Below are 25,373 nucleotides of genomic sequence, written 5' to 3'. Positions count from 1 at the left end.
TTATTTTAATTATTAAATTAATTCACTATGTAAAGAGAAAAAAACTTAAATATAATTATGATATTAATTTGCTCTTTTTAGTGTGATATATGTACCACAGATTAAAATAATGCTAGGAAAGTGGCTAAACTCTAGATTACACTATTTATGAAGGATGTGAGATGTAAAGTAATAAAGCATCTTCTGAAGGGGTGTTACTTAAAAAAAAAAAAAAAGATAAATTAAGACTATATATATATATATATATATATATATATATATATATATATATGGTTGCACTTTACAGTAAGTGTACTAACATTTACTTATAGTGTACTTACAGTGTATTTATCTAAGAAAGTTCTGGTAATACAAGGTAACTACATGGGGTAGGGTTAGGTTTAGGGGTAGGTTCAGGGTTAGTACATGAGGAACAGGACTGTGAAATAAAGTGCTACCATATATATATATATATAAAATGGTACGCAATAATCACGGTTCGGTACTACCTCAGTTTTAAAGTCACGGTTCGGTTCATTTTCGGTAACGTAAGGGAAAGAAATGCAAACATTAAACTGCAGGTTGTTCATTACTATAAACTTTTTTTAACAATTTGTTTACAAAATACTTTTTAATAAAATATATATAAAATGAAAAAACAATAAGAAATAAAATACTGCTGCAAAGTTCTCCACTAAATAAAATACTCTCAGTCTCAAACCAATATCATATAATAAAATATAATGAAAAATATAAATAAATAACTATGATTACAATGCAGCATTACCAATCCCAGCTTGTAGGACTACTCATATTTAAAAAAAAAATATATAACTTTTCCAAAGTGTAAAGTTGCAGCATCAACAGTTTCAGTTTTTAGACCTGCTCACATTTTGTTATTGTATTGGACTGATCGGAATTAAGAGCAAAGGTCTGTTTAAATGCCGACGGGAGCTGCGTTTGAATTACAATCGTTTTTTTCCTAGTTGTAGTGATGTTCACACTCGCATGATGCCTTTTGAAAACCTAAGGCCGGTGACACACTGGCATATGGATCTGTCAAACATAGTCTATTTTAACGTCAATACTGTTGACGGGGTCCTTTATCAGTAGGCTTTATATTTATGCTCAACATGAAGTATAGATGTTGTTGTCGTGAAGACAAGATCCTGGTCTGTCGGCGGCCTCCCTCTATGTCACCTACAGTAGCAGCAGCGCGCCAGCGCCGCGTCAGGAACGATTCTGGTGTGTAAAGATACAGAAAACGTGAAGCAGCCTTCAAGCAACTGACACGCAGCAGAAACGCACGCTCACGCCACGCAGCCAGTGTGTCACCGGCCTTAGAATCAGCTGCAGGGCGGGATTTGCGCTGAACACGGAGACTTCCGCCACTTAATATGTTTGTTTGGAAACACGAAAATGTACCTATGTTCCGCAAACAAAATATTGCATTCGGTACACACGTGCACCATACCGAAAGCCCTGTACCGAAACGGTCCGGTACGAATACACGTACCGTTACACCCCTAAAATATATATATATTTTGCAGCTAACTAAAATTAAATAAGTACTAAAATTACTAAAACTGAAATAAATATGAAGTCAAATAGAAACATTAAAAAATAATAAAGATGACAAAACCACAAAACTAAATTAATGAAACGACCAAACAACCAAAATTAAACTCAAATAAGGGAATATAAAAATAAAAATAATAAGTGAATATAATTTAATAATTAAATTTAATAGCAGCATATAAAAAATACTAAAATTAACAATTTCTGCCATCAGTAACCTTAACCAGTAACAGTAATCCTTAATCTCATAATTCCCTAGACCAGTCTAACTTCCTGTCTGTTCCCATCCATTAAAGAGAGTAGTCGGGATCATCAGTGGATGCAGTGGGCTCGCAGAGGACACGATAGAACAGCAAACTGTGCTGGCATGATGGGTAGCCATATGGCAAAAAGAGAGGGCCATCCATCAGCCTCCCACTCAGACCGTTCTGGGATGCTCCAAACGCTGCTCTTCCCGTATATATGTGTCTGTGTGTGTGTGTGTGTGTGAGGGAGACATACGCATGCGTACACTCCTGATGATGAGTGGATGTGAGCGTGTTTTGTGTCAGCAGGTCTTTGCGGTGCCCAGCAGGGCAGCTGCACCAGAGGTCCGATGAGAACTCATTTTTTTTTTTCATTTCAAACTTGACTACAAAACTGTTTCCTTTCCGTAAGCCAATCCCCATCAAACAGAAAAAAGGCTGTGTTATCTCCAGAAGGAATGTAAATCAGGCCATATCATTTACTTCAACAGCAAGCCTTTAGGATCTGCCCTATCAGTCACAATTCAAAGCCCTGCCCATGACTCTGCTCTCGACCAATCAGTGCACAACCTGATCGTAGATACTAGGTCATGACTCCCCTTGGGAGAATTCCATATCTCATCATCTAGTGGGTGTTGTTCAGTCTCTACATTTTTAAGCGCTGACTCACTAATGAACAAATTAAATGTGCAATTAAACAATCCAGTTTTCAAGCTCCAGTTTGGGGTTTAAATGTATAGCAGATGAACTGTAATATAGACACATTGAAAGAAGGATCCGAGTCATAACAATGAAAGGAATCTAGATTTGGAGGTGTACTCTTTTGAGTTGGGAATCTAAGAAACCACCCGCAGCACCCTAGCAACCGTGCACAAATGTGGTTACACATAACACTTCAGCAACACCCTGGCAATAACCACTACAGTTTTTCAAAATATAAATGCTGTTTTAAATGGACCGTTCACAAAAAAATTCTTTTGTGGAACCCAAAGGAGATTTTAGGCAGACTGACAGTTTAGTTGACCGTTTACTTTCACTGTGTGAAAAAAATTGGAATCCTGTCATTTCAATAGGAACGCACACAATCTGGAAATCAGCATGAGCGCGAAATATTTCCCAACGCAGATATAACATGGATTCAAGTTTGTCGCTACAACTACTGACAATGGGCAATTTTACAATGGGAAATTTTACCAAATTACACTAATATTTTACTTAACATCTCATTTTGTGTAAGAAAAAGTCATGCAGGTTTGGCGTTAGGAAAATGATTGTAACATTTTTTGGTGAACTATCCCTTTAACAGCTAACATTAACCATCAGTTTAACAAGCAGTAAACAATAACTCATGAAATTACTTATGTGACTTAAATTACACTTATCATTATATTTTTCCCAGCACACATTAAAATCCCTAAACTACCTCAATAGCAGTGACTTTTTAAATGTTTCATATTTAACCACAGAAACCAAGTAAAAAAAGATCTCTCCAAAGAGACATTTGTTGTTAAAATGTGAGGAACAGAATGGTATTTTTAGCAGACAGCAGCTTCTGCTTTAAAGGGCTTCCTGTGAGTGTCAATGATGTTGTGCTTCCTTTACAAGGAAAGCTGACTGCTGTGCTCTATACTTGAGGCCTTGTTTACAGGCCCATTTGTGTCTTTGGAGGCAGTTTGAGACTGTACAAGCACAGTTAGAGCAGTGTGTGATGATGTGGCCGTGTGGCATTGAGCGTAGCGGAGGGGAGGTGACCAGCAGACGGTGACCATCGCTCCGTTAGCTTTGCATCACATTGCTCAGCATTACATAACCCAGAGCTCAGTACATCACAAACAATCTCCATCACAGCCTAGTCTGAATCAATGCAGACACACACACAGTAACACGTCAAAATAGCACCCAGTCTCAACTGTTGAAAACAACACAGATGTTAATTTTGGCAGAAAAAACACTGCAGGAGTAAGCCAATCTTATTTGTTATATAAATCTATATCAGTCTATATTAATGATTGTGCCACCTGGATCCAAATCTTGCATGTACTAATTTTGGCAACAAAGAAACACAAAAGAGTCCTGAGTCAAACATCCCTGATAACTTGAGACAACTTTAAAATAAAAGACGTATATAGAAAAGTAATGAAGTTATGAATTCTAATTAGGGATGTTCATTTCGGTTGTTTTTCCTAACCGACACTCGTTAACCGATTATTAACCGTTAACCGACAAAATCATTTTAAATTAGAATTGAATTTTATTAGAAAGGATAAGTGTAAAAAAATTTAATGCGTTAAAAATAATAACATTTGTTCCCCAGGGATTAATTTTACATGCGCAAAAAGCAATAAACAACAGAACATGAGGATTCACATGGTCTTCATATCACATCACGCACCTGCAGCACTTCTGCAAGCAAAACATAAGAAAAACATAATAAAGCTAAGTTATATATAACGAATAAATAGGCCTATACGAGAAATATAGTTTTACTTGAATAATAAATTACGAAAATGAATGAAAAACGCAGAGTTTCGATTCATTTTTGTGCTGTGCGAAAGGAAACAGATGGCAGAAAGCGACATCCTATTTTTCTTTAGGCTTATTTTACGCATAAAGATTTGTTTATATTGTGACTGTACACAAATTCAGATTATCTTTATATATCTAGAAGGAGAAGTTGCTTCCACTGTTAGAAGGAAAAAAAAAATCAAGTGATTGCGCTGGCACCGCATGCGCGAACAATGTTAAGCTTTGCTAGTTTGACAATGCAGCATGTTCACTATCATAATAAAATACAGTCAGTCAAACATGTGAAAAAAACCCCACACTGCTCAGTTTAAATATGTAATAAAATCTGTTCTGTTAAGTGTTATCACCGTACCGACATGATGTTACGCAAAACATTTTGTTTTACGTGGATATTGGGACGCGAGTAAAGTAGACTATAATAAATAATAATTTGGGATTCAAATACATCGCGAATATGGAAACATTTGATTTCAGTTTAGGTTTAGCATAAATGAATTCACTTTGGCTTGTTGTTTATGTTGATATAACTTCTTATAGGCAATTTTTTATTTTTGTTCTTTTTTTAAATAGGCTACTGTTAATTGAAAATATTTGTTGTAGAGTGAAGGGAATTAAAATTGCATAGCAATTTTTACAGTGTTTATTATAATGTGTATAAACATTTTGCATCAACATTAGGCCTATTTCTGAATGAAATAATGAAATGCGACTTATTAATAGGCTATGCGAAGTATGTTTTTTTCCTCTCTAAAAAAAACTTTTTTTTTTTATACGCATAGCCTATTTTAACAATGAGGCAAACCTTTTTAAATATTTTGTTAAAATTACTGAAAATAAATAAATAAATGACTTTTTAAACCGTTTAACTGACTGTATTAATCAGTCAAAATTCTTAATGGTCGGTTAACGGTTAACCGATTAAAATGAACATCCCTACTTCTAATTAAATCTCGTGTTTGGTTTCCGAATTTATTTTTAATGCATAATGAAATGAAAGCCACATGGCAACGTGTTTCACATCAGTGCATGTTTGCAGTTAGCATGATGCTAATCCATGTAGGCTCCTGCTTAAAGCCAATCTGGAATCGATGGCTAATTTGACAAAGTTCTTTCTCAAGATCTCTAGACAGGCCATATATTTTATTAAAGAACCTGAAAAAGGCTACATGTGTCTTGTGTTAGCTAATAATAAATTCTAGCCTAACGCAAAGTTCTGACTATGCTAAAGCTATGCTAAAGTTATGTTTTCAAGCCTCAGAGTTTATACTTAGGGGGCTTTTTGTGTTTTAATTGAAGATTTATAGATGAAACAGGAAATAATGTTAGTTCAAATTGGTTTTCTTACCTTGCTCTTTAATTTGACGAATCTGTTTGACGGTTTCCTTTAGGATTGCACATTTGTCAGGCTTGACATTGAAGTTGTCGATATCATTGAAGTTTGCGAAAATCAACTCTGCGAGCTCTTCAATGTATTTATTTTCATGTTCCCGGTTACGTTTCTCAGTGCTTCGTTTGGGACTGTGAAGAGAAACAGAAATTATTAAGACTATAATACAAAAATAAAACTTGTCAGTCAGACCCAGTACAGGCTTTATGTGTACTGCTTAAGTAAAAATATCATGACCTCCTCAGTTTATTAGTTTCAACTTTTACTTATCTATTATTTTGGCAAAGATGCAGAGAAAAAGATTAAAAATTAAATAAGGAAAAATGTGGCATATTTTTCTTTTAGGATATACTATCTCAACATCAGCATTTTATTTTAGTTTTTTTTACAAATTTGAAACGTTTAAAAAAAACTGAGAAAACCACTGTTTTTTACGTTTCATTATTTGTTGAAAATTCACTAGGGCTGCACATTCTTCATATTTCACAATGTTGTACACATGGTAATGGGTGTCTTTGAATGATACATTTTATTTAAGATGCCATTTCAAGTTAGTCTATGTTAACAATCTTCACACAACCCAATGACTATTCAATTCTGATGATATGCTATTTTGCATATTCCCAAAAAAATGCTTTATAATATTAGGAGGATCAAGAAATACCTAAAAAAAATCTAAACAATCCTCAACAGCAAAAGCAAGACACAGAAATAGACAAAAGTTCCCAAAGCTTCTTCTGTGCAGCCCTAAGCAGGTTGCATTTTCAATTTGCTGCTCTGCATCTTCAGCAGTTTGCACAGAAAATTTAGTCAATAAAGAAGGCATGCATAGCTCCTTCCTATGAATGAATTATACAGACTGATGTTTCCTGACTCAGTGGAAAAGCGCTTTATATAGAAATGTGTATTATCTAGGCTGAGCTCCACCGGTGGGAGGCCTGCTCAAGATTATTGCAGTTCAGCGGTTCATAGCAAAGACACTGAGAAATTCACTCTGCTATACAAACAAGCAAAAAATGCGTATGCCGCAACGAATGCAGTGTCAGAATTCACTGTAACCTGCTGTTCATTTGTCTACTGGTTTGCATGCCATGTCTAGGTGAAGTACCTTGGGCCCAGGAGGTCTGAAGGGCATTCCTTGCGCTTTTGAGCCTCTGACCTGGCAGGGTCCGACGAGTTTTCCCCGACAGCACTCATCCTCAATGCATATCACCTATTGGAGACAAAGTCAATGTAAGAGATTCAGAAAATGCTCAAAGGACACTTCATATTTAGGTAGGCTTGACCAATGAAACACACTTATATTTATATTTAAGCTTCATTGCAGCATTTAAAGCAGTGGACCTATAAAAAACAGGTTAAATAACAACACACTGTGCCAACTATTTCTAATGCGTTTTGAGAAAACCAGTAGATTTAGGTCTGCTTGACAGTTCAAACACATGCAGTTAAACATCATAATGTCAATTGCAAACAAGCCAAACAGCTCTTCCGAGAGAGATTCATGTGGAATCTATCAGTCATCTATCAGGTGCTTACGGTTGAAATGACTCCAAAAGAGATTTCTAAGGTTTTTGGGGAATTGTTTTTTCCCCCTTATTGTTTGGCTACATGAGCCTGAAAACATCTTGAAAGCTTGCATTTCAGAAATCTCTAAAATAAATTCTTATCAGTCAATACAGTCTTAAATGGTTCTTTACAAGGACTGAACAATGTAATTACTAATTAGGCATAATTAAAAGCGAGAAGGTTTAGGGGTTTTGTTCAGAGGTCATATACTGAAGATGTGGGTTGATGCTGGAAGGCGTAAGGAGGCCTGCGAAAAAGAAAAGGAGAGAAAATGGAACGAAAAAGGGATTCAATTATATTGTGCGACAATGGGTGTCTCCTGAGAGCCAGCGAGAGAAAAGAGAGGGCAGAGCAATGAAAGAAAAGTGGAAGTAACACGAAAGTAAGAGAGATTGAGAGTGGTGAGAAATATAGAGAGAGTAAGGGGTCAGCGAGTGAAGAGAACACAATGTGCCATATACTGTACAGCACAAAGAGACTGTTGAGCATGCAAATTTTCATTAAACAAGCCCCAACAAATACAGACACAAGCGCAGCCATTTATCTTTCCAACACCTACTACAATATGTAGTTTCACTTTCTATTCACTTTTGGGTGCCTTATAGAACTACGCTTGACATGAAAATTGCCAATTCCTGTGAGAGAGAGAAAACTAGTACATTTCATCATCTAGTACTGGTCTTTTTTTTCTTTTTTCTTTTTAGATGGAAACTGCGAAACCATTTTTTCATGATTCTGTCACGAATAAAGAGATTAAAAAAAGCATTTATTTCAAATAGAAGTCATTTATAACTTTATAAATGTCTTTAGTGTTAATTTTGATTATTAAAACTATAAAACTATTGATTTCTTACAAAATTAATAAAATACGATATCATATTTAATTATAATATTATATAATATTACAAGTATGTCTTCTTTTTTTGTATTGGTTAAAACAAAAAAGAAAGAAACCTGTGCATGCAAAGTGTGGGTTAGTGCTGAAAGTTTTTGACATAAATAGAATTGTTAATGTAATGGAAAAATTTTTCAAATGGTTACAGTCGCTGGGCTAAATCTGCTGAAAATTGCATTCAGCATTCCAATAAAAACATTATAGAAATAGCATTATGTGGGCTAATTATCACAATTGAAAATGGCAGACCCATTTTAAAAAGGTGGAATTCTGATAATGGTCCGTTGCAATTTGAGCATTATCTACTCAAAAGCATTGTTAGATCATTTAGATTATTTAGATTTCCATTTCTGAAGCCAAACACAGAAGTCAGGGGAAAAAAAAGATCGTCAAGATTTCGTCAGAAAAAAACAGGCACTTTAGAGTGTTGATGAGACCTGTTGTGAATTTGGCGCTAATTTAAAACACCAGGCAGTGGAGGTTAATGAAAACCCCATCTATCTCATTTCTCCCAGGGCTTCATCTGCAGTGTTTGCGAAGCAGGCAGAGAGATGCCCGGGCCAGCACACGAGGCCAACACATTGGGCTGCGTTCAGGCCTAACTGACGCACACACATTGCCTTACGTAATTTGCACCCTCACTGTAGGCTGGCTGGGGGAGTCAGAGCCGGAGTGAATGGAGCGCTGGTATTGAATCCCTGCTGGATTGCACTGCCCTACTTAAACCTAATGACAGAGAGGCCAATCAAACAGCTCTGGGGGACGAGGCCGACACTACAGACGCTGGACACCAGCTAACTACAGAAAAAAAAAAAACAGAGAAAGATTTTTTCAGACAGCGTTAACCTTCAGGTCTGAGAGACATTCATCAGCCAGACATCTGAATCGTAACATTACGTAAGGCCTTCTGTCAATCACAGGGCTTGATCTTGATGACAAACGACTTCTTGTGACACAGTCTAGAAGGTTTTCCGTGCCCCTTTGGACAGCACTGGAATCGTGAATGTAATTAGACAATGTCACAGTTAGCATTACTGTTAGTCTGCATTAACATTAAATATGCCAAAAGCCCTGTTACAGATGCCGGGTATACAATACAAAATTTTAGACCTGATTTTTCACTTCATTTTTGTGACACGCTCCAGCTCACGGAGACCGAGACGGTAGAAAGCGCATTCTTTTTGTTTTAGTTGTGAGTGACCCTTTACAGTGTCTAAATTATGTATTAAGGCCCTGATATACTCACAGAAAAGTTATTTTTTGTTCTTTGTTTAGGAGTAATACAAAGTTTTAAATATGTGAGCAGCGGTATATGATTATCACACATCGCTGCAACGCCCACAATAAAAAGAGCAACATTTAGATGAACATGTCAATATGTGCTGAAAGATTTCCTCTCAGTAACAAAATAAATATAACAAAAATGAGAGGACAGCAAGCATGTTTTTAAAAGAAAGCATAAAAAAAAGCATCTGATCATAGAAACATGGGTATGTTTGCATGAGAAGAATTCCACGTAAAGGAAGGCGGAGCCTCAGGGCTCACCTACCTATTACTTAATCGCTAAAGACCAGTGAAGTACGAAGGTGTTTTGCAGCTGGAGAGAACTTTTCCAGAGAGTCTGCTTTGGCAAGCCCTTTTGAACTCCCAAAATGAACTTCGTTTTTGGCTGATTTTGTTCAAAATGACATCACATCAGTTCTAAGCATATCGGGGCCTTTACTCTTATTTGTATGAACAAAAATCGACTTTTAAGTTGTTTCTACTGTTATCAAGAAAAAATACAAGGTGTCTCGCCAGCAGCTCCATGTTATGCAGTAGTTCGCAAACAGCTTCCACATTAGGGTTAGGCGATGTCTACAGTGAAACAACGTGATGGACGATGAAGTTGGAGGGGGGTTAGGTGTGTGCCCGAAACGTGAAACAAATAACGCATTCTACAGAGTATTGAAATTTTTTTTAATTCTCCCATCTCGTAGGCTATTTATTCCCTTTAGGGTTTCCATAGTATACTTCATTTCCTTTCTGAACACGGAACTGGGATGTGAATCTCGATGTCAGCTTAACATCGTGATGTCTGTCGGCCATCGGAAATGGACGATGGCATCGTCTATCTGCACAACCCTATTCCACACTACACACAAACACTTATGCCTAATCACACAGATTTATCTAGGTTACCGTTAGAGTGGATGTAAAAATGCTATTACTTTTTGAGGTTGATGAATGATAGACAAAAGTATTTCCTGCCCAATATACTGTAATTACCAAGCCTTGTTTAGTCGGCTATTAGGGGGCAGCTCTAGTATCACCAAACACATGATCTGAAAGTAGTAGTATTTAGAAATCTAAATATCTGGACAACAGTGTGAAATGTACTTGTGAAATGTACTTTGACTGGAAATTACATCAGCGACGACCTATAGCCAATGAGAGAGCAAGATACAGGGCAAGGGAAATTTCAGAGGAACAGCGATCTGATGGCCTTAAAAAGCATGTATTGTAAACCCAGCATTAGCCATTGCTAAAATAGAAAACTATATAGAGCAGTGCTTCTCAAAGTCCGGACTCAGGTTTGGATCCGGACCCAGAGGGAATTCAGTCCGGACCCACCTCCATTTCGTATTTCAAGAGCACTAATTATTTCCTACTTTGATAAATGCATGTTAAACTTGTAAATCATTAGTTTAATTTTTTTATGTCTTCTTGGAGGTGGTCCATAATGAAAACAAAAGCGAGATATTGAAACTTTTCCTTCAAGATATTTGTTGTGAAGATATTCAGTGGGCATATGAGGTTTGACATAATCGGGTGACATTTCACCGCTAATATGAGTAATTAATTATTTTTATTTATTTTTGTTACACTTAGATTATGAAAACTGACTGCCAAAAATAGATTTTCCAAAAGGATTATACTTCCTTGAAGAAACTGAGCACTGCACATTTCAAAATTAAAATTCAGCAGCCGGTCAGAACCGATCATCTTTCGAAAAGCTTTGATGTCATTTCATTTATTCTTTCCTAGCGATTTTTATTACAGCTATTATAGAGGAAACCGCTATATCTCCTGCTCCAACAGCGCCTCATGCTGGCAGAGAATGAATTAGCATTTTCAAGTCTTTGGGAAACACTGGTGTCTGTCAACAAACAAACAAAAGGCGTGCTTCAGAACTGTTTTGAGGAGGTGCTTTGAGCCATGTTTTATTATTATTATTACTACTACTACTACTACTACTATTATTACCATCTTGTGGCCTGCAATATTAATTTACTCAAACTCGCTTTTAGATAAAGGGGGGTGGGGGTTTCGCTCAAACATATCAGCCAATTTTTTTTTTTTAAATAAATCAGCATCATATATCAGCCATCGGCTGCCATGATCTCTAAATATCGGCATCGGCCAGAGAAAAACCCTTATTGGTCGACCTCTATTGCTGACACTTAAATTAATTGTTTTACCATTTTTGCATTTGTTATTAATGTATTTTGAATGCAAAGGGCACTTTATTTATGTATTTATTTTTAAATTATGTTTATTTGTTATACATGTTTATTTAAAAAAAAAAATTGTAATAACCAATTATTCCGGTCTGGACTTTTGACACTGATGAATATTCAAATTTGGACCTTTGAATGTAGACTTTGAGAACCCCTGATATAAAGTATCATTAAACAAAGTATCATGGTATGGATAATCATACAATTTCACTGGAATTGGCATGCGATATGGAGAAATGCATTTCCTAAACTCTCAAACCATAGGAAACACTCATGCATCCAGCTGTCAGGTGCACAGTTTTTCTTCATACCAAGACAACAGAGCCACTTCAACCTCTACAGCCTTACTATATATAAATAGCTCACTGTCATGTGATAAATAATTAAATCAATTGTAAATAGCAGCTTCTCAGAGGCAGCAGGGGACTTTCACGCAGTAAGGTATGTGTTTTGGGTTGAAAACACGGACAATCACCATATAATGAGAGGCGTCGAACGTTAGACATGGTAATTAGTGATTAAAGAGACAGTTATCAGCTCTTCCCGCTAACTGACACAATCCGATTGGCTGAAGAGGATTCAACACAGATAGAGGGGACCAAAGTGCAAAAGATTAAGAATACCAAATATCTGATATAAAAGAGTAGAGCTGAAACAACGAATCGATTTAATCGATTAAAATCGATTATTAAAATAGTTGTCGACTAATTTAGTCATCGATTCGTTGCTAAATAATTTATTTGCCGTAAGCGGCTCATTTTGGGCATATTTCAAATCTGCGGTGACCAAAGTGTGGCAGTAATGAGCCACCGGAGGTTTTACTCAGCCAGTACAACAGGAGAAGTAGCGAATAGCCAATAGCTGGCCTCATTTTATGTCACGTGCTTCCCGAAACAGCGTCTCTGCAGCATTCAGCAGGATGTGGGAGTACTTTACTTTGAGCCTTCAAAAAAGAAGATTAACCTGTAAACTCTGCACTACTGAACTGTTTAAGGGGCCGTTTACATATCGCGTCTTTTGCGCGCTCATGTTCGTTATTTCCAATGTAGGCGCGCAGTATGCGCGCTCATAATGGAAGCGACGCGGTCGCGACGTGCCCGTTTTTCCAGGCGCGTCCGCGCACCGCATCGAGTTAGAAACATTTCAACTTTTCAGAATGCAGCAAGCGCACCGCGGGTCATGTGACAAGAACTAAATAATCAGCTTCATCCTTTCTCGTAACAACGTTTAAAGCTCAGCCAAGATGAAGGAACAGCTGATCATAGCTGTATATGGATTTCCATTTTGAAATAAATTTAGTAGCAGAGCTACTGCAAGTTTGAAAATTTCCGCGTCTTCAAGGAGAAAGCACGTCATGGTTGCTTAGCAAAGGCAGACGCCTCAGGGGTGCTTCTGCCCGAGCGCTTTGGAAAGGAGGAGAAAGCAGTGCGCCTAGCGTTTTCCACGTGTTTTTAGGCGCGATATGTGAACGGCCCCCTAAGACTTTTATTTGTGCAGATTCTTCAGTACAATGTTGTTTGCAAATGTTTAGTCGTAAAAGCTGATAACATTGCTTTTTAACAGTTAACATTTAAAGCTTTACAAACATGTTCTGTGATCAGTTTGTCGTTTACCAGTTCATAATTCAGTCGTGCAGCCTAATTATGACTGAATGAGAGAGGCTAATGTTTAAAGATATTTGAAATGCACTTTTTTTTTTTTATGTATTCAGGTTTTTTGTGTGTGTCCGATTTTTTTTTTCTGGACAACCTTCTGATGGATTTTACTTTAAATTGTGAGTTCCATTCAGGTTTCATGCCATTGGCACTTTATTCAAAGGAATGGGAAAAACTAAAATATAAGTACATAAACTGATTAATCGTAAAAATAATCGACAGATTAATCGATTATCAAAATAATCGTTAGTTGCAGCCCTATAAAAGAGGCAACGTCAAACAGCTTTGTGATAGATGTACGAAATCAAAGTTTGCAAGTATGGTGGTAAATCAAATTCTTTAATTTTGAAATTTAGTTTTGAAACTAGTCTGCAATACCAGTATTACAGAGCACTGATTCTATTAAAGACATGACAACACAGCAATGACAAGTATAACAAATGAAAAAAATTAATTAAATTAATAAAATAAGAACAACTTGATGCATTTTTGTAAGAAAAATATCCATATTCAAAATGTAATAATCAACTAAACAAAAAAAAAGTATAATTCAATTCAATTCAATTGAACCATAAACAAAAACTAAAAGAAACAAAATGAAATGAAACACAATTAAATAAAAGAAAAAAATATCTAAAATAATTTAAAATGGAACATAAACTACAAATACATAAAATAAAAACAAAAACAAAAGTGACAACACTAGACTGGATTGCAACCGCTGACGTCAACAGCAAAATATTTAAGTATATTCTCTTTTATGTTTATATACAAATGGATTGATCAGTCCCGATTGTACAAAGTTACATGGTTAGTTGCATTTGTCCTGTTGTTTGAGATCAGAACTGACCAGCCAGCAATTTCTGGGCAATGACCCACTAGTTGAGAACCACCATCATAAATCAGACTCAGAAACACCTTTTATTACTGTGCTGATAACGATCGCTCTCGAGATCTTTGCAGATACTCTAATATGTTTATATTATCAGGAATTGCTACACTAGTGTTCAAGTGCTATATCTGATGGGAGTTTTTACAGAGATGCCAACTGCCGTCAGGCTAGGAGGACACAGTAATGAAACCACAGGCTCTAAGTGACTGAGAAGATCTCTACTGAGTGGGTGTGCTTGAAAAGGAAAGAGACACTTTCTTCCTTTTCTTTTCCTCCCTCAAGTTAGAATCAACTATGTTTTTTTAATGGGTTGTTGATGAAATTCTCTTTGATAATGTAAGTGAAAATAACGTAAAACAGTTATTGCCAGACTGCTTTTGACAGGTTTACAGTTAGCAGATGTCCCGCTAGCTGCATGCATCACCCACATACGCTCAAGAATGAGTCAGATATGTTCGTGTCCCCTAAGGCAGGGGGAGACAGTCAGAGGTGTCTGATATCCATATACCCCACACAGAACTCCATGATGACTAGTGGTATGGTGACCGGCTTGTGTTAAAACTCCCAGTGAGAGACATGTGTCTAATAAACCTCACTGCTCTAAATAGATGTATGCACAGAAATATGTGGAATCTGCTGAGAAATATAGAACTAGTATTACACATAATAATACATAAAAAAATCATGGGTGGCCTGATATTATAATTCTGACCATCACTGATAAGACAATAAATATTTTCATGTTTCATGATTGATAAAAGGCAGATTCAAACTGTATACTATTTGAAACAAATTAAAATAATTTAAAATAAAATAAAAAAATCAAAATAATTTTTTTTTTTAATTTGTGTTTATCATTTTTTATTAAAATCAAAAAATAAAATAATTTTAAATGATATACGTGAATTGAGGCGACACAACATTTTAATACATTTTAAATAAGTGAGAATAATCTAATGTAGAAATGGAGGAAATTAACATTAAAAATAAATAAATAAATAAATGTCCAATATATATATAAAAAAAAGATTATCCATCTAATATTTCAGCATTATTTCAATTACCAAAAAATATTTTTAAATAGTTATTTTTAACTAAATCTAAAACAACCTTGATCAATATATTGTGTAACCCTAAAATAAAATCAATGGTTAATGGTCATGTTTTGCACTGCCTTTAAAGTTATGAAGTAAACCTGATTGAAACTGGTTAGTTAACAAACACAACCAATTTTTAATGAGCTTCTAAAATGAGCACATAGTTTTCACTATTTAAGATTACATCGAAAAAAAAAATAACACCTCAACCACTAATTCTACATACTGCATACACTGTAGAAGCAGCAAAGAGTAAAAACCAATCAACAGTTCAATCAAAAACGCATCTGTTTCTGTTCAAACATGGGTCAAATCATAAAACAGGATTGCCTTGTTTAATATTAATGCATGACTCATAAAGGCGGGCTACAATCAGCTACTTTAACCTAGTTAAGTTTAGCTAATTAGAGCCACACAAACAGTTCAACATGAATGTAGCATGACCGGCTTCTGGAAGCCCCTGTGCTTTAAGTAGGTCGCAGCTGGTGCAGTGAACAGGGCATAGCCCACGACAGGGCCGGGGAGGCACTGATATGGATCATTAATTATTTACAGCAGTAGAGAAGGAAAAGGCCAGTCAGCCAGGCAGACTCTGAACAGCCTGCTGCTGTTCCACGCTCAACATGAGCCATGTCAGACCTCCACTGATGAACAGGACTGCGGAGGCAGAGACAGATAATGAGGAACACTGACACATTTCTCAATCATTCACTACCATTAGCAGCTCTAGGGTATGTTAAAGATGCAGATGATAAGTGTTAATGGACGACCAATCAGAGGCATTCACTGGTGGGCGGAAATGTGGGATGGTTCTAAACTCATGCCCTACCCACACACCATCTCAATACTGTGTAATAGACCTTAGAAGAGTAGATGGCCTAGTTAATTTGATGTGAACGGAAATTAGGCTATCAATTATCCAGCCAACTAAGCATTAAAAATACATCTTTCTGTCCACTGGAAATTTGTGTGAAGACATATTTTAGTGGTTTCTCAAATGAACGATTAACAACAAGGTGCTTCACTGATATGTAAGTGTCCAGGATGAATAAAAAGAATTACATCTACTTTGAAACACATGTGCCAAATTCTTAAAAATGTGCTATTTGGATAAAAAAATAATAAATAATAATATTATATATATATATATATATATATATATATATATATATATATATATATATATATATATATATATATATATATATATATATATATATATATATATATATATATATATATATATAGAATTACTCCTCAAAAACATATAACCAAACATACATAATATGGTGTAAAGAAAAAAATCTATATACATTGTATTTTCCTGGAATTCATTATTTTTAAAAAGGTTTTAAAATCTATAAATTAAAGCCTGGCCGATATGGGTTTTTTGGAGCCGATACAGATACAGATATTAGGGGTAAAGAAAGGCAGATATCTATATATCAGCTGATATTCTTTGTGTATATAGTAGTATAGTACCAGGCAAAAGTTTGGACACTTTCCCATTCGTGTCCCATTTTGACTTGTCTATATATACAGTATATATATATTCTGTATATATATATATATATATATATATATATATATATATATATATATATGGTGCGGCGTATACATACCGAGATATGTAATGGCGGCAGGGCATTTAACAATAAACCTTATTTCACTTCGGGACATTCATTCACGGATCTGCACTACTGTCTTGACACACAGACAAAACTTACAGGAGAAGTGTGACATACCTCTGTGAATAAATACACTATAAATTCACGTCTCGCGAACTTCAATGCCCTTTGAATGTAACGCGTACATACCCTTGGAACAGGAATCATGGCGGAATTTGATGTGAAGTCCACTTTTCAGGCCACCTACATTCGAATAAGACAATGCTTGAATGCTGCTGCCTGAACAAGAGACCTACTTACTGTAGTGAAATTGTTGACTGGTGTCACTATATCGCGAACGTGCTGGTGGATCTCCACCAAATTTTGGGGATTCTTTCAGCTTGAGGAGCCCTCTCTCTCGAGAGCCACCCTCTCTAGGTTGGTACCCCCCTGGGATCGCTAGACCGGTCGGCGCCGGACCAAAAATTTAACCACCCATAACTCCCGAACCCCAGGGGTTATCAATGCGAATCCCATTCGAAAGAGGGCATCTAGACGTACACTCAAATTTGCATTCGAGAGTGTTTTCCCTGAGCTGAAGGGACCCCCCGAATTTGGTGTGGATACGCCGCACCATTAAGGAGATATGGCCATTAAAAGTTTCAATGGTTTTCCATAGACTTTAAAACATTTCATCCAGGTCACCAGTAGCAAACAATAAAGCGTGCTCTGCTGGACAAACTAAGCAATTACACAATTTAAAGCATTTTATGTTTTGTAAAAAAACAATCATATCAGCGGCATATTCACTAATACCGATATATTACGACAGGCTCATATCAGCAAATAATATTGGTGAAATTTTATATAGTATGTAATTCATATGTAATTCGACCAGAACTGCTTCCGTTTTCCACAATGAGCGCAAGCTTGATTCAAGTGATTATTACATTTTAAATATGGATATTTTTCTTACAAAATGCATCAATTCACTTCATGAGGCCATTGTTCACCACTCGGAGCTGTATAAGACTTTTTTTATGGAAGGGCGCTTTTTATTTCACATCTTTTGGACAAAAAGTAATGCAACACCTGCTGAGTGCCATGAAACAGCTTGAAAGATCAAAGACCATTTTTATGTAACTCGGACTATATTCTTCTTAAAGAAGAAAGTCATATACACCTAGGATGCCTTGAGGGTGAGTAAAACGCAGCCTGATTCTCATTTTTGGGTGAACTAACCCTTTAAGACAGTTGGGAACACAGTCATCAAGCAAAACATTCATAACACACCATGCCTCAATGGACTGAAATCCTGCAGCAACCGCAAGGTACCCCTGCTCAAGAAGACACATGTACAGGACCATTTAAAGTTTGCTAAAGAACATCTAAATTATTCAGAGAAGGCTTGGGAGAAAGTGCTGTGGTCAGATGAGACCAAAATTGAGCTCTTTGGCATTAACTCGACTCACCATGTTTGACAAGAAGACCATCCTTACAGTCATGCACGGAGGTGGAAACATTATGCTTTGGGGCTGGTTTTCTGCTTAGGGTACAGAACCACTTCACCACATTGAGGGGCAAACGGATGAGGCCATGTACTGTAAAATCTGGGACGAGAATCTCCTTTCCGAAACATACTGCCAAGGCAACAAGAATGGCTCAAGAATAAGCACATTAAGGTCATGGAGTGGCCTAGCCAGTCTACAGACCTCAATCCTATAGAAAATCTGTGGAGGGAGCTGAAACTTTGAGATGCCAAATGACAGCCAAGAAACCTTAAGGATTTAGAGAGGATCTGTAAAGAGGAGTGGATCAAAATCCCTCCAAAGATGTGTGCAAAACTGGTGACCAACTACAAATAACATCTTACCACTGTACTTGCCAACAAGGGTTTTTGCACCAAGTACTAAGTCGTGTTTTGCTTAGGGATCAAATGCTTATTTCACTCACTGAAATATAAATTAATTTCTAACCTTTATATTCTGAATTCTGGATTTTTTGGTTGGTATTCTGTCTCTATATGTTAAAATAAACCTCTGGTATTCTGTCTCTATACCATTAAAATTGCAGACCCTTAATTTCTTTGTAAGTGGGCAAACTTACAAAATCAGCAGGGGATCAAATTAATATTTTCCCCACTGTAACTGTCCGCAAACCATAGCTCTTTTGTTAAACACTTCTCATGAAAAACACTTGACAGGTCAGACAGTTTACCTGTGATTTTGGAGTGCTTGATTAGATGCACCAGAGCATGTCCATCAAACATTCTGTCAGTGTCAGTACTGCACCTGATCAAGTCTGAATGATCATGAACGGTAAAATAATGATCACAATTATTACATCATTTTAATTGTGAATCCCGTGTGCAGTTTAGTAATTGGATTGGACAAAGGGTGTACTCACATTAGGTGATCTAAACCGTGCCCGATCACGTTTGACCCCCAAAGCCTGGTTCGTTTGAATAATGTGATCGATCTTTACCGTACCAAGGCATGGTTCGTTTAGCCATCCCTGGCTCGCTTGGAAGAGGTGGGCCAGAGCATGATTCAGTTGGGCTCAGGCAGAGTATGTACAGTGCCCTCCATAAGTATTGGAACAGCAAAGACAAAATTGTTCTGTTTGCTGTGGAGTCAATAAACCTATAAATATGATTAAAAGATGAATATGAGACAAAACTACAGAATGTCACATTTTATTATTGGGTGGTTCAGCAATTTTAGAAATTCATCTCCCTATCTGATGTGAGCATAAGTACTGAAACAGTTGCCTGACAGGTCTTTCTAAGAGTTCAGCCGTGTCCTGTTGCATTAATTCTACAGATATTAAAAGCAGGGAATGTGTCTTATCAGTTATATCCATTGCTTCTGCATTCTAAGTCTGGCATTCTACGATGACACACACAAACCAGGTTGAAGACGAGGAAGCCTACTCTGAAAGAAAAGCAAGCAATTTGAAAAGAGCAAAAGCAAAGAAAGCAAAAGAAAAGAGGAAGTCTACTGGCAACATCAGCAACTAACGATGACCTGATCGGCTGAGAAAAACAACAGTAGTTGATGACAGACAAATCATAAAAGCTGTGAAAATGAACCCTAAAATACATGTCTGTAAAATCACCAGCAACCTCCAGAAAGCTGATGCTCTGTCAATCTACAGTCCGCAGGAGAATTTGACAGAATTACAGAAGCTACACAGCAAGATGCAAACCTCTGATCAGCACCAAAAATAGAAAGGCAAGATTCTTCACAAATGTGAGCCAGTAGAGTTGATGGACCGATGAGACAAAGATTAACCTTTATCCAAGTGCTTGGAAAGCAAAAGTGTGGAGAGAAAAAAGGGAACTGCAAATGATCCTAAGCATACAACCTCATCTGTAAAGCGTGGTGTCATGGCATGGGCATGCATGGCTGTATCTAGAACAGGACCTCTTAAATTTTAACCCTCTGAGGTCTAGGGGGTTTTGGGGGCCTGGAGAAGTTTTGACATGGCCTGACTTTTGTGTTTTTTTTCAGTTGCTTCTAAACATATACATGGCAAAAGTCTGAAAACGGTGTATTCAGTACAAACTGGGCTACAATAATATGTAAACAGCGGGTATGTAGGCCTACATGATTTTGTTTTTGAGAAAACAATGTTTATGCGTGGTTTGTGAAAAACAACAATTTTGAAGTCACTGAAATAAGGTCATAAAACTCATACAGAATATTCATTTTTGCTTCAAAATGATGTGAAAATCATCTTGTTTACTCACTCACAGAAAACAATATATTGATTTAAATCTTCAAAGACACTTTTTGTTTGCAATATGCGAGTAAGCGTCAGCTATCATGAATATTATTGTGATTTACACCTGAGAAGACAAAGTGCCGCATAATGAGCTGCATAATGAGCCATTCAGTCAGGTGTGTGACTGAGAGGGAAGAGTTACGAGAAAGAATGTGAGGACAAAATAAATGTATATATTTTTATGTTTGTAGTATTTTGAATATATTTAATTATCCCACAAAATAATTTGAGATTCACTTGCAAGTGCAGTTAAACAGTTTATTAGGAACAATCAAAGCTGACTTTCAAAGCTGAATTTTTAGCATCATTACTCCAGTCACACGATCCTTCAGAAAGAACAGCATTGTTCATCACATGTGTGCAAAATAAAAGTTTTAATTTCTATATATACTGACTCCAAGCTTTTGAATGGTACAGTGTATATTGTTAAACTTATAAAATATATAAAAAAAGACTGGATGCTGAAAATTTAGCTTTGATCACAGGAATAAATTAAATTGTACAATATATTCAAATAGCAGTTATTTTAAAAAGTAAAAATATTGAAAAATATTACTGATTTAGCAAACTGGTGTTGACTGGTATTCTATGTTGAAATATATAAATGAACATCACAAAAAACGCTGCTTTGTTTTCTGTTTGGGCGTTTACATGCCGTGCACTTAATGTGTAACATTATAATCTATTCATAAAAAAACTCAAATTATATCAGACATTTTAATGTGACTTAAGCCCCTTTCACACTGAGATTTCGGATAATACACAGTGTCACGTGTCCCAGCAATTGTTCCCGGATCGTTAGATTTTGGTTAATTCATACTGCCAGTGATTTCCCTGGAATCTTTGCATGCGTTCACACACAACCTGCAAAGGTCCCGTAATGACACGTGACATCAGGACGTGACATGTAATGTACAAGTCAAAAACGCTAAGCACATTAGCGTTCACTTATACTGGCGAATGATCTCCGCTTCAGCGCGGAGAGTGAGGAACTAACAGATCTTTGCTTCATTACATTTTGCAAATTTTTTTTGGTGCAACTGTTGATCTACCTTTAAAACACCCAGTAAAAGAGTCGCACGATAACGTGCGTCATCACTACGACACACCCTTTACGCCATTGGTTCTGGTTTTTGTTCATATAGAGCTCGTTTCAGGACTGAACCTGGCAATGTTACTAGGTCACGCGTTTGCTTTCACACAGAAGGCAATCCGTCAATTTTCCGGGACCAACATGCAGTGTGAAAGGGGCTTTACTGACCTTGACATATAGTTATGAGGGTTTACATTGGTCCTCTCTATAAATATCAAAGCGATTTTTATGATTTATGGTTTTATTTCCCTGAATATATGGAAAAGAACAGTGTGAAACTTTCATCAACATGTCTCACATTTAAAAAAACAACAACAACAACATTATGTTCCTTAAAGATCAGTTCATTCAAAAAATGTAATTACCATTATTTAAACTTATTGGACTTTTTGAACTTTCAAAGTTTATAAAGAGATGGTAAAAGAAATCCATATGAATCCATTTGTTTTAATCCAAGTCTTTTAAGAGACAAATGATGAACAGATTTAATCTAGGCCTTCATTGACAAAAACACTGATCAATGGACATACACGGTACACATAAATTACAATAAACAAAAGCTTAAATGTGCTTGATTGATGCACAACCGATGATGTTTGTTCTTGTGTTTCAAGTACTGTTGCACCATATTTTATTCTTATGAAGTTTGAACAGTTTGAGAGGAAGTCAATTTTCAGGTTTGGATGAACGATCCCCAAACCATCTACGCTAAATGTCTACTCTAATGACAATATTTGGCTTATCTATACAAAAAGTATCCAAACCATCCGACAATAGAGTTCTAAACTGCATTATTTTCTATGCATTTTCTAATCTTGACAGATTTGAAGTATTGAAAATATAACATCCAGTACAGCATCTCAATTGTGCTCAGGCTCCTTTTTTTCCAAGTACTATATTCTCTTGAGGAAAGACCTCCATCCCTTTACCCTTTCTACCGTTTCTTGCTATAAACAGATGTGCCAGCCTGCAACACTCATCAAAGGAGGAGGAAAAGAGAATAAGGCAGCGCAGGGAACTTCCACTCTCCAGCATACAGAGCACTCACAGCCTCCTGTTCTCTCCTCCAGTGATATCATTTAAAGTCCGCAGGGATGACACCTTACCGCAAAGCTTTGCTCCCATCAACACAACTAAGAAGAGACCCTCTATCTCAGACAGTTTGAGGGTTATAGGGGGTTATGTTTGTTTGTGATTCAACAGAACTAAAAATACCATGCTTGATCACTGACACCAAATGAACATATGAAGACTCGTGTTCGGGAGGGTTTACTCATCCAAACAGAAAAGAATCGCAGTCGATCGCTTCAGTCCCTGAAGGCAACAACAACAGGGATAAAAGTTAAACTGCAGCCCCAGCATGTGTTGTCTTTCCAGTTCTGACAACCAGCTTCTCAACCTGGCTTCTTAACTAGCTTGACTTTATCAAAAGTATTGTGTTGTTAGGCCAGCTTCACCAGCAACATTTTTAATGTCTACGCTAGGTTATCAGTTAGACTAGCACCAAAACAGCACTAACCTGCATTAACTAGCTGTTTGTTTTCCAGCATGGTGAGTTTTAAACCCTTATTAGGGATGGACGTATCGATCCTGAAGTATCGATACTGATGCGAGAATGGGAGGTATTGATACTTAAATAAAACATATCTATACTAAGGTGTTTTTTTACCATTTTGTTTAACATAAAAAATGAATGCATACAATATGTACTGAATTTGATGAACAACCTATGTTAGCAAATAATTGTGTAGGATATAACTATTTTCCTGCTCATCTGAACGCAGACAAATGCTGCAAGACAGAACTAATCAATCACAGAGAGCGTTCACTCACTTCTGACAGTGCATTCAAACAGGACTGCATTTCCAATGATATCATAAGAAACCATTGATGCTTTTGGGAATGGCAGAACAATGCTTGTCAGAGGACAGAAAAAAACATACATGCTTGAGTTATTTCACAATAAACAAATTGTGCAATTACATTTATTTAAATGGAACGTTAAATGTTGATATTGATCGTGTTCTATTCTGTAATGTAAGTATAAATCATAACTGTCAGAATAAAATGGTTGCATTTGATGCATGCAACAGCCTTTCAGTGTCAGTCCCTTATGAAAATGAATCATGGTGGTATTACTAAAGTGACAGTAGTTCAACTATATCATTTGTGGATTTCCATGGTTACCACTACAGTAAACATTTTAACCATATGTATACAAAAATATAACCTAATAAGTTGTAATTAAAGTGCATTGATCGTTAAAAGTTAAGTGGGTATAATTACCCATTTAATTCTTAGTAATTTAACAATTTAATCAATTTCATTATTTAAAAGTTCAGTTTAGAATTATTGTATCGGTATCGATATCAATGATACTGGCCTTTAAAAGTATCTGTATCGCATCGAAAACAAAATAAGCGGTATCGCGGTATCCTTACCGTTTATATTATATAGTGGATAAATTGGACAAATTGATATTTACTGTGTCAGAAATACTGATTAATCTATAACTTTTTATTTTCTTTACACTGTCTTTTTCTCATTTAGGGCCATGAACATGCCTGCAAATTGTTGAAAATATTGAAATGTGTCTACAAAATTTACACTGCAATTATTTATCATATCTGTGGGTCAGTTTTAACCATTTTAGGGTTAAAAGCATCATTTTATGGTTAACCATCTTTTTTTTTTTTTTAAATGTATTTTATGTCAGTTTCTCAGCTAACCTCTGAAGGTATTTCAATTTCCATTTTCTGTAGTGAAGGCATACATTTTTATCAGTTACGATGCTAACATGGTCTGTCAAAGCTGTGCTGAAACCACTGTCTATAGCTGTAATAAAACATTTATATATGTGTAAATGTCACTTCTGAAAAGGATCTTAACTGATTTGCCCCTTTCAATGGCAGTTTTTTAGCTGTTTGTATGGTTCCATAATGCATGGGCATCACTCTATGAATCATCCATATATCACTGGTGTATACTAAAATTTAGATGAACATAGCACAGCCTAAAAATTATTTTGGAATATATTGAAAAAAAAACAGAAGACCTTAAAACTGGGTCATGGCAACTCACTGTATGTGACGCACTAAATAGGCATGCTGGACAACAGGTGTTATGGCAAACAATGCTATTATTTTGCACTTAGTAAAAAGGAGTTCACAACAAGGCTAATTATCCTGCTGCCTATTTTTTTCCTGCAGACACACCCAAAAACTGACACTTTCCCCTTATGATCTTGTGTAAGCACAGGCGTTCCTTGTTAGTGTAAACTTATCATTAAGACACTCTGACACGATTAAATCACAAGCCTCACAAAACATGACATGCCGAAACCTCCTATAGTTACATATTTAAAGGGTTAGCTCAACCAAAAATACTGTCCATGTCCAGAAAGGTAATAAAAACATCATTCAGATCAGCGTTCTTTTGCCGCTCGATGTAATGACGTCATTGGCGATGACTGCCCTTCATTCAAGACATCGATTTACCCGCGCTCATAACAATAGCACAGAATAAGTTCGGAAATCAATCACCAAAAGAGCCAGTTCGGTTCAG

General features: G+C 36.3%; 1 protein-coding gene across 4 annotated transcripts in view; it reads right to left on the bottom strand.

Annotated features, from left to right (window-relative positions):
- LOC132124443 (nuclear receptor coactivator 2-like) overlaps positions 1 to 25,373 on the bottom strand; it is a 100,657-nt gene that overhangs the window by 43,841 nt on the left and 31,443 nt on the right. For all 4 annotated transcript variants that reach the window (XM_059535442.1, XM_059535443.1, XM_059535441.1 and 1 more), the window contains exons 3-4: positions 6,824 to 6,928; positions 5,674 to 5,846 (exon numbers count right to left, since the gene is read on the bottom strand). In XM_059535442.1, coding sequence (XP_059391425.1) covers positions 5,674 to 5,846; positions 6,824 to 6,912 — 262 coding nt within the window. In that variant the 5' untranslated portion in view covers positions 6,913 to 6,928. The remainder of the gene's footprint in view (positions 1 to 5,673; positions 5,847 to 6,823; positions 6,929 to 25,373) is intronic.

The sequence above is a fragment of the Carassius carassius genome, chromosome 42, assembly GCF_963082965.1.
Source record: "Carassius carassius chromosome 42, fCarCar2.1, whole genome shotgun sequence".
NCBI lineage: Eukaryota > Metazoa > Chordata > Actinopteri > Cypriniformes > Cyprinidae > Carassius > Carassius carassius.
The sequence above is the reverse complement of the archived record's forward strand: the minus strand, read 5'-3'. Positions and strand labels throughout refer to the sequence as shown.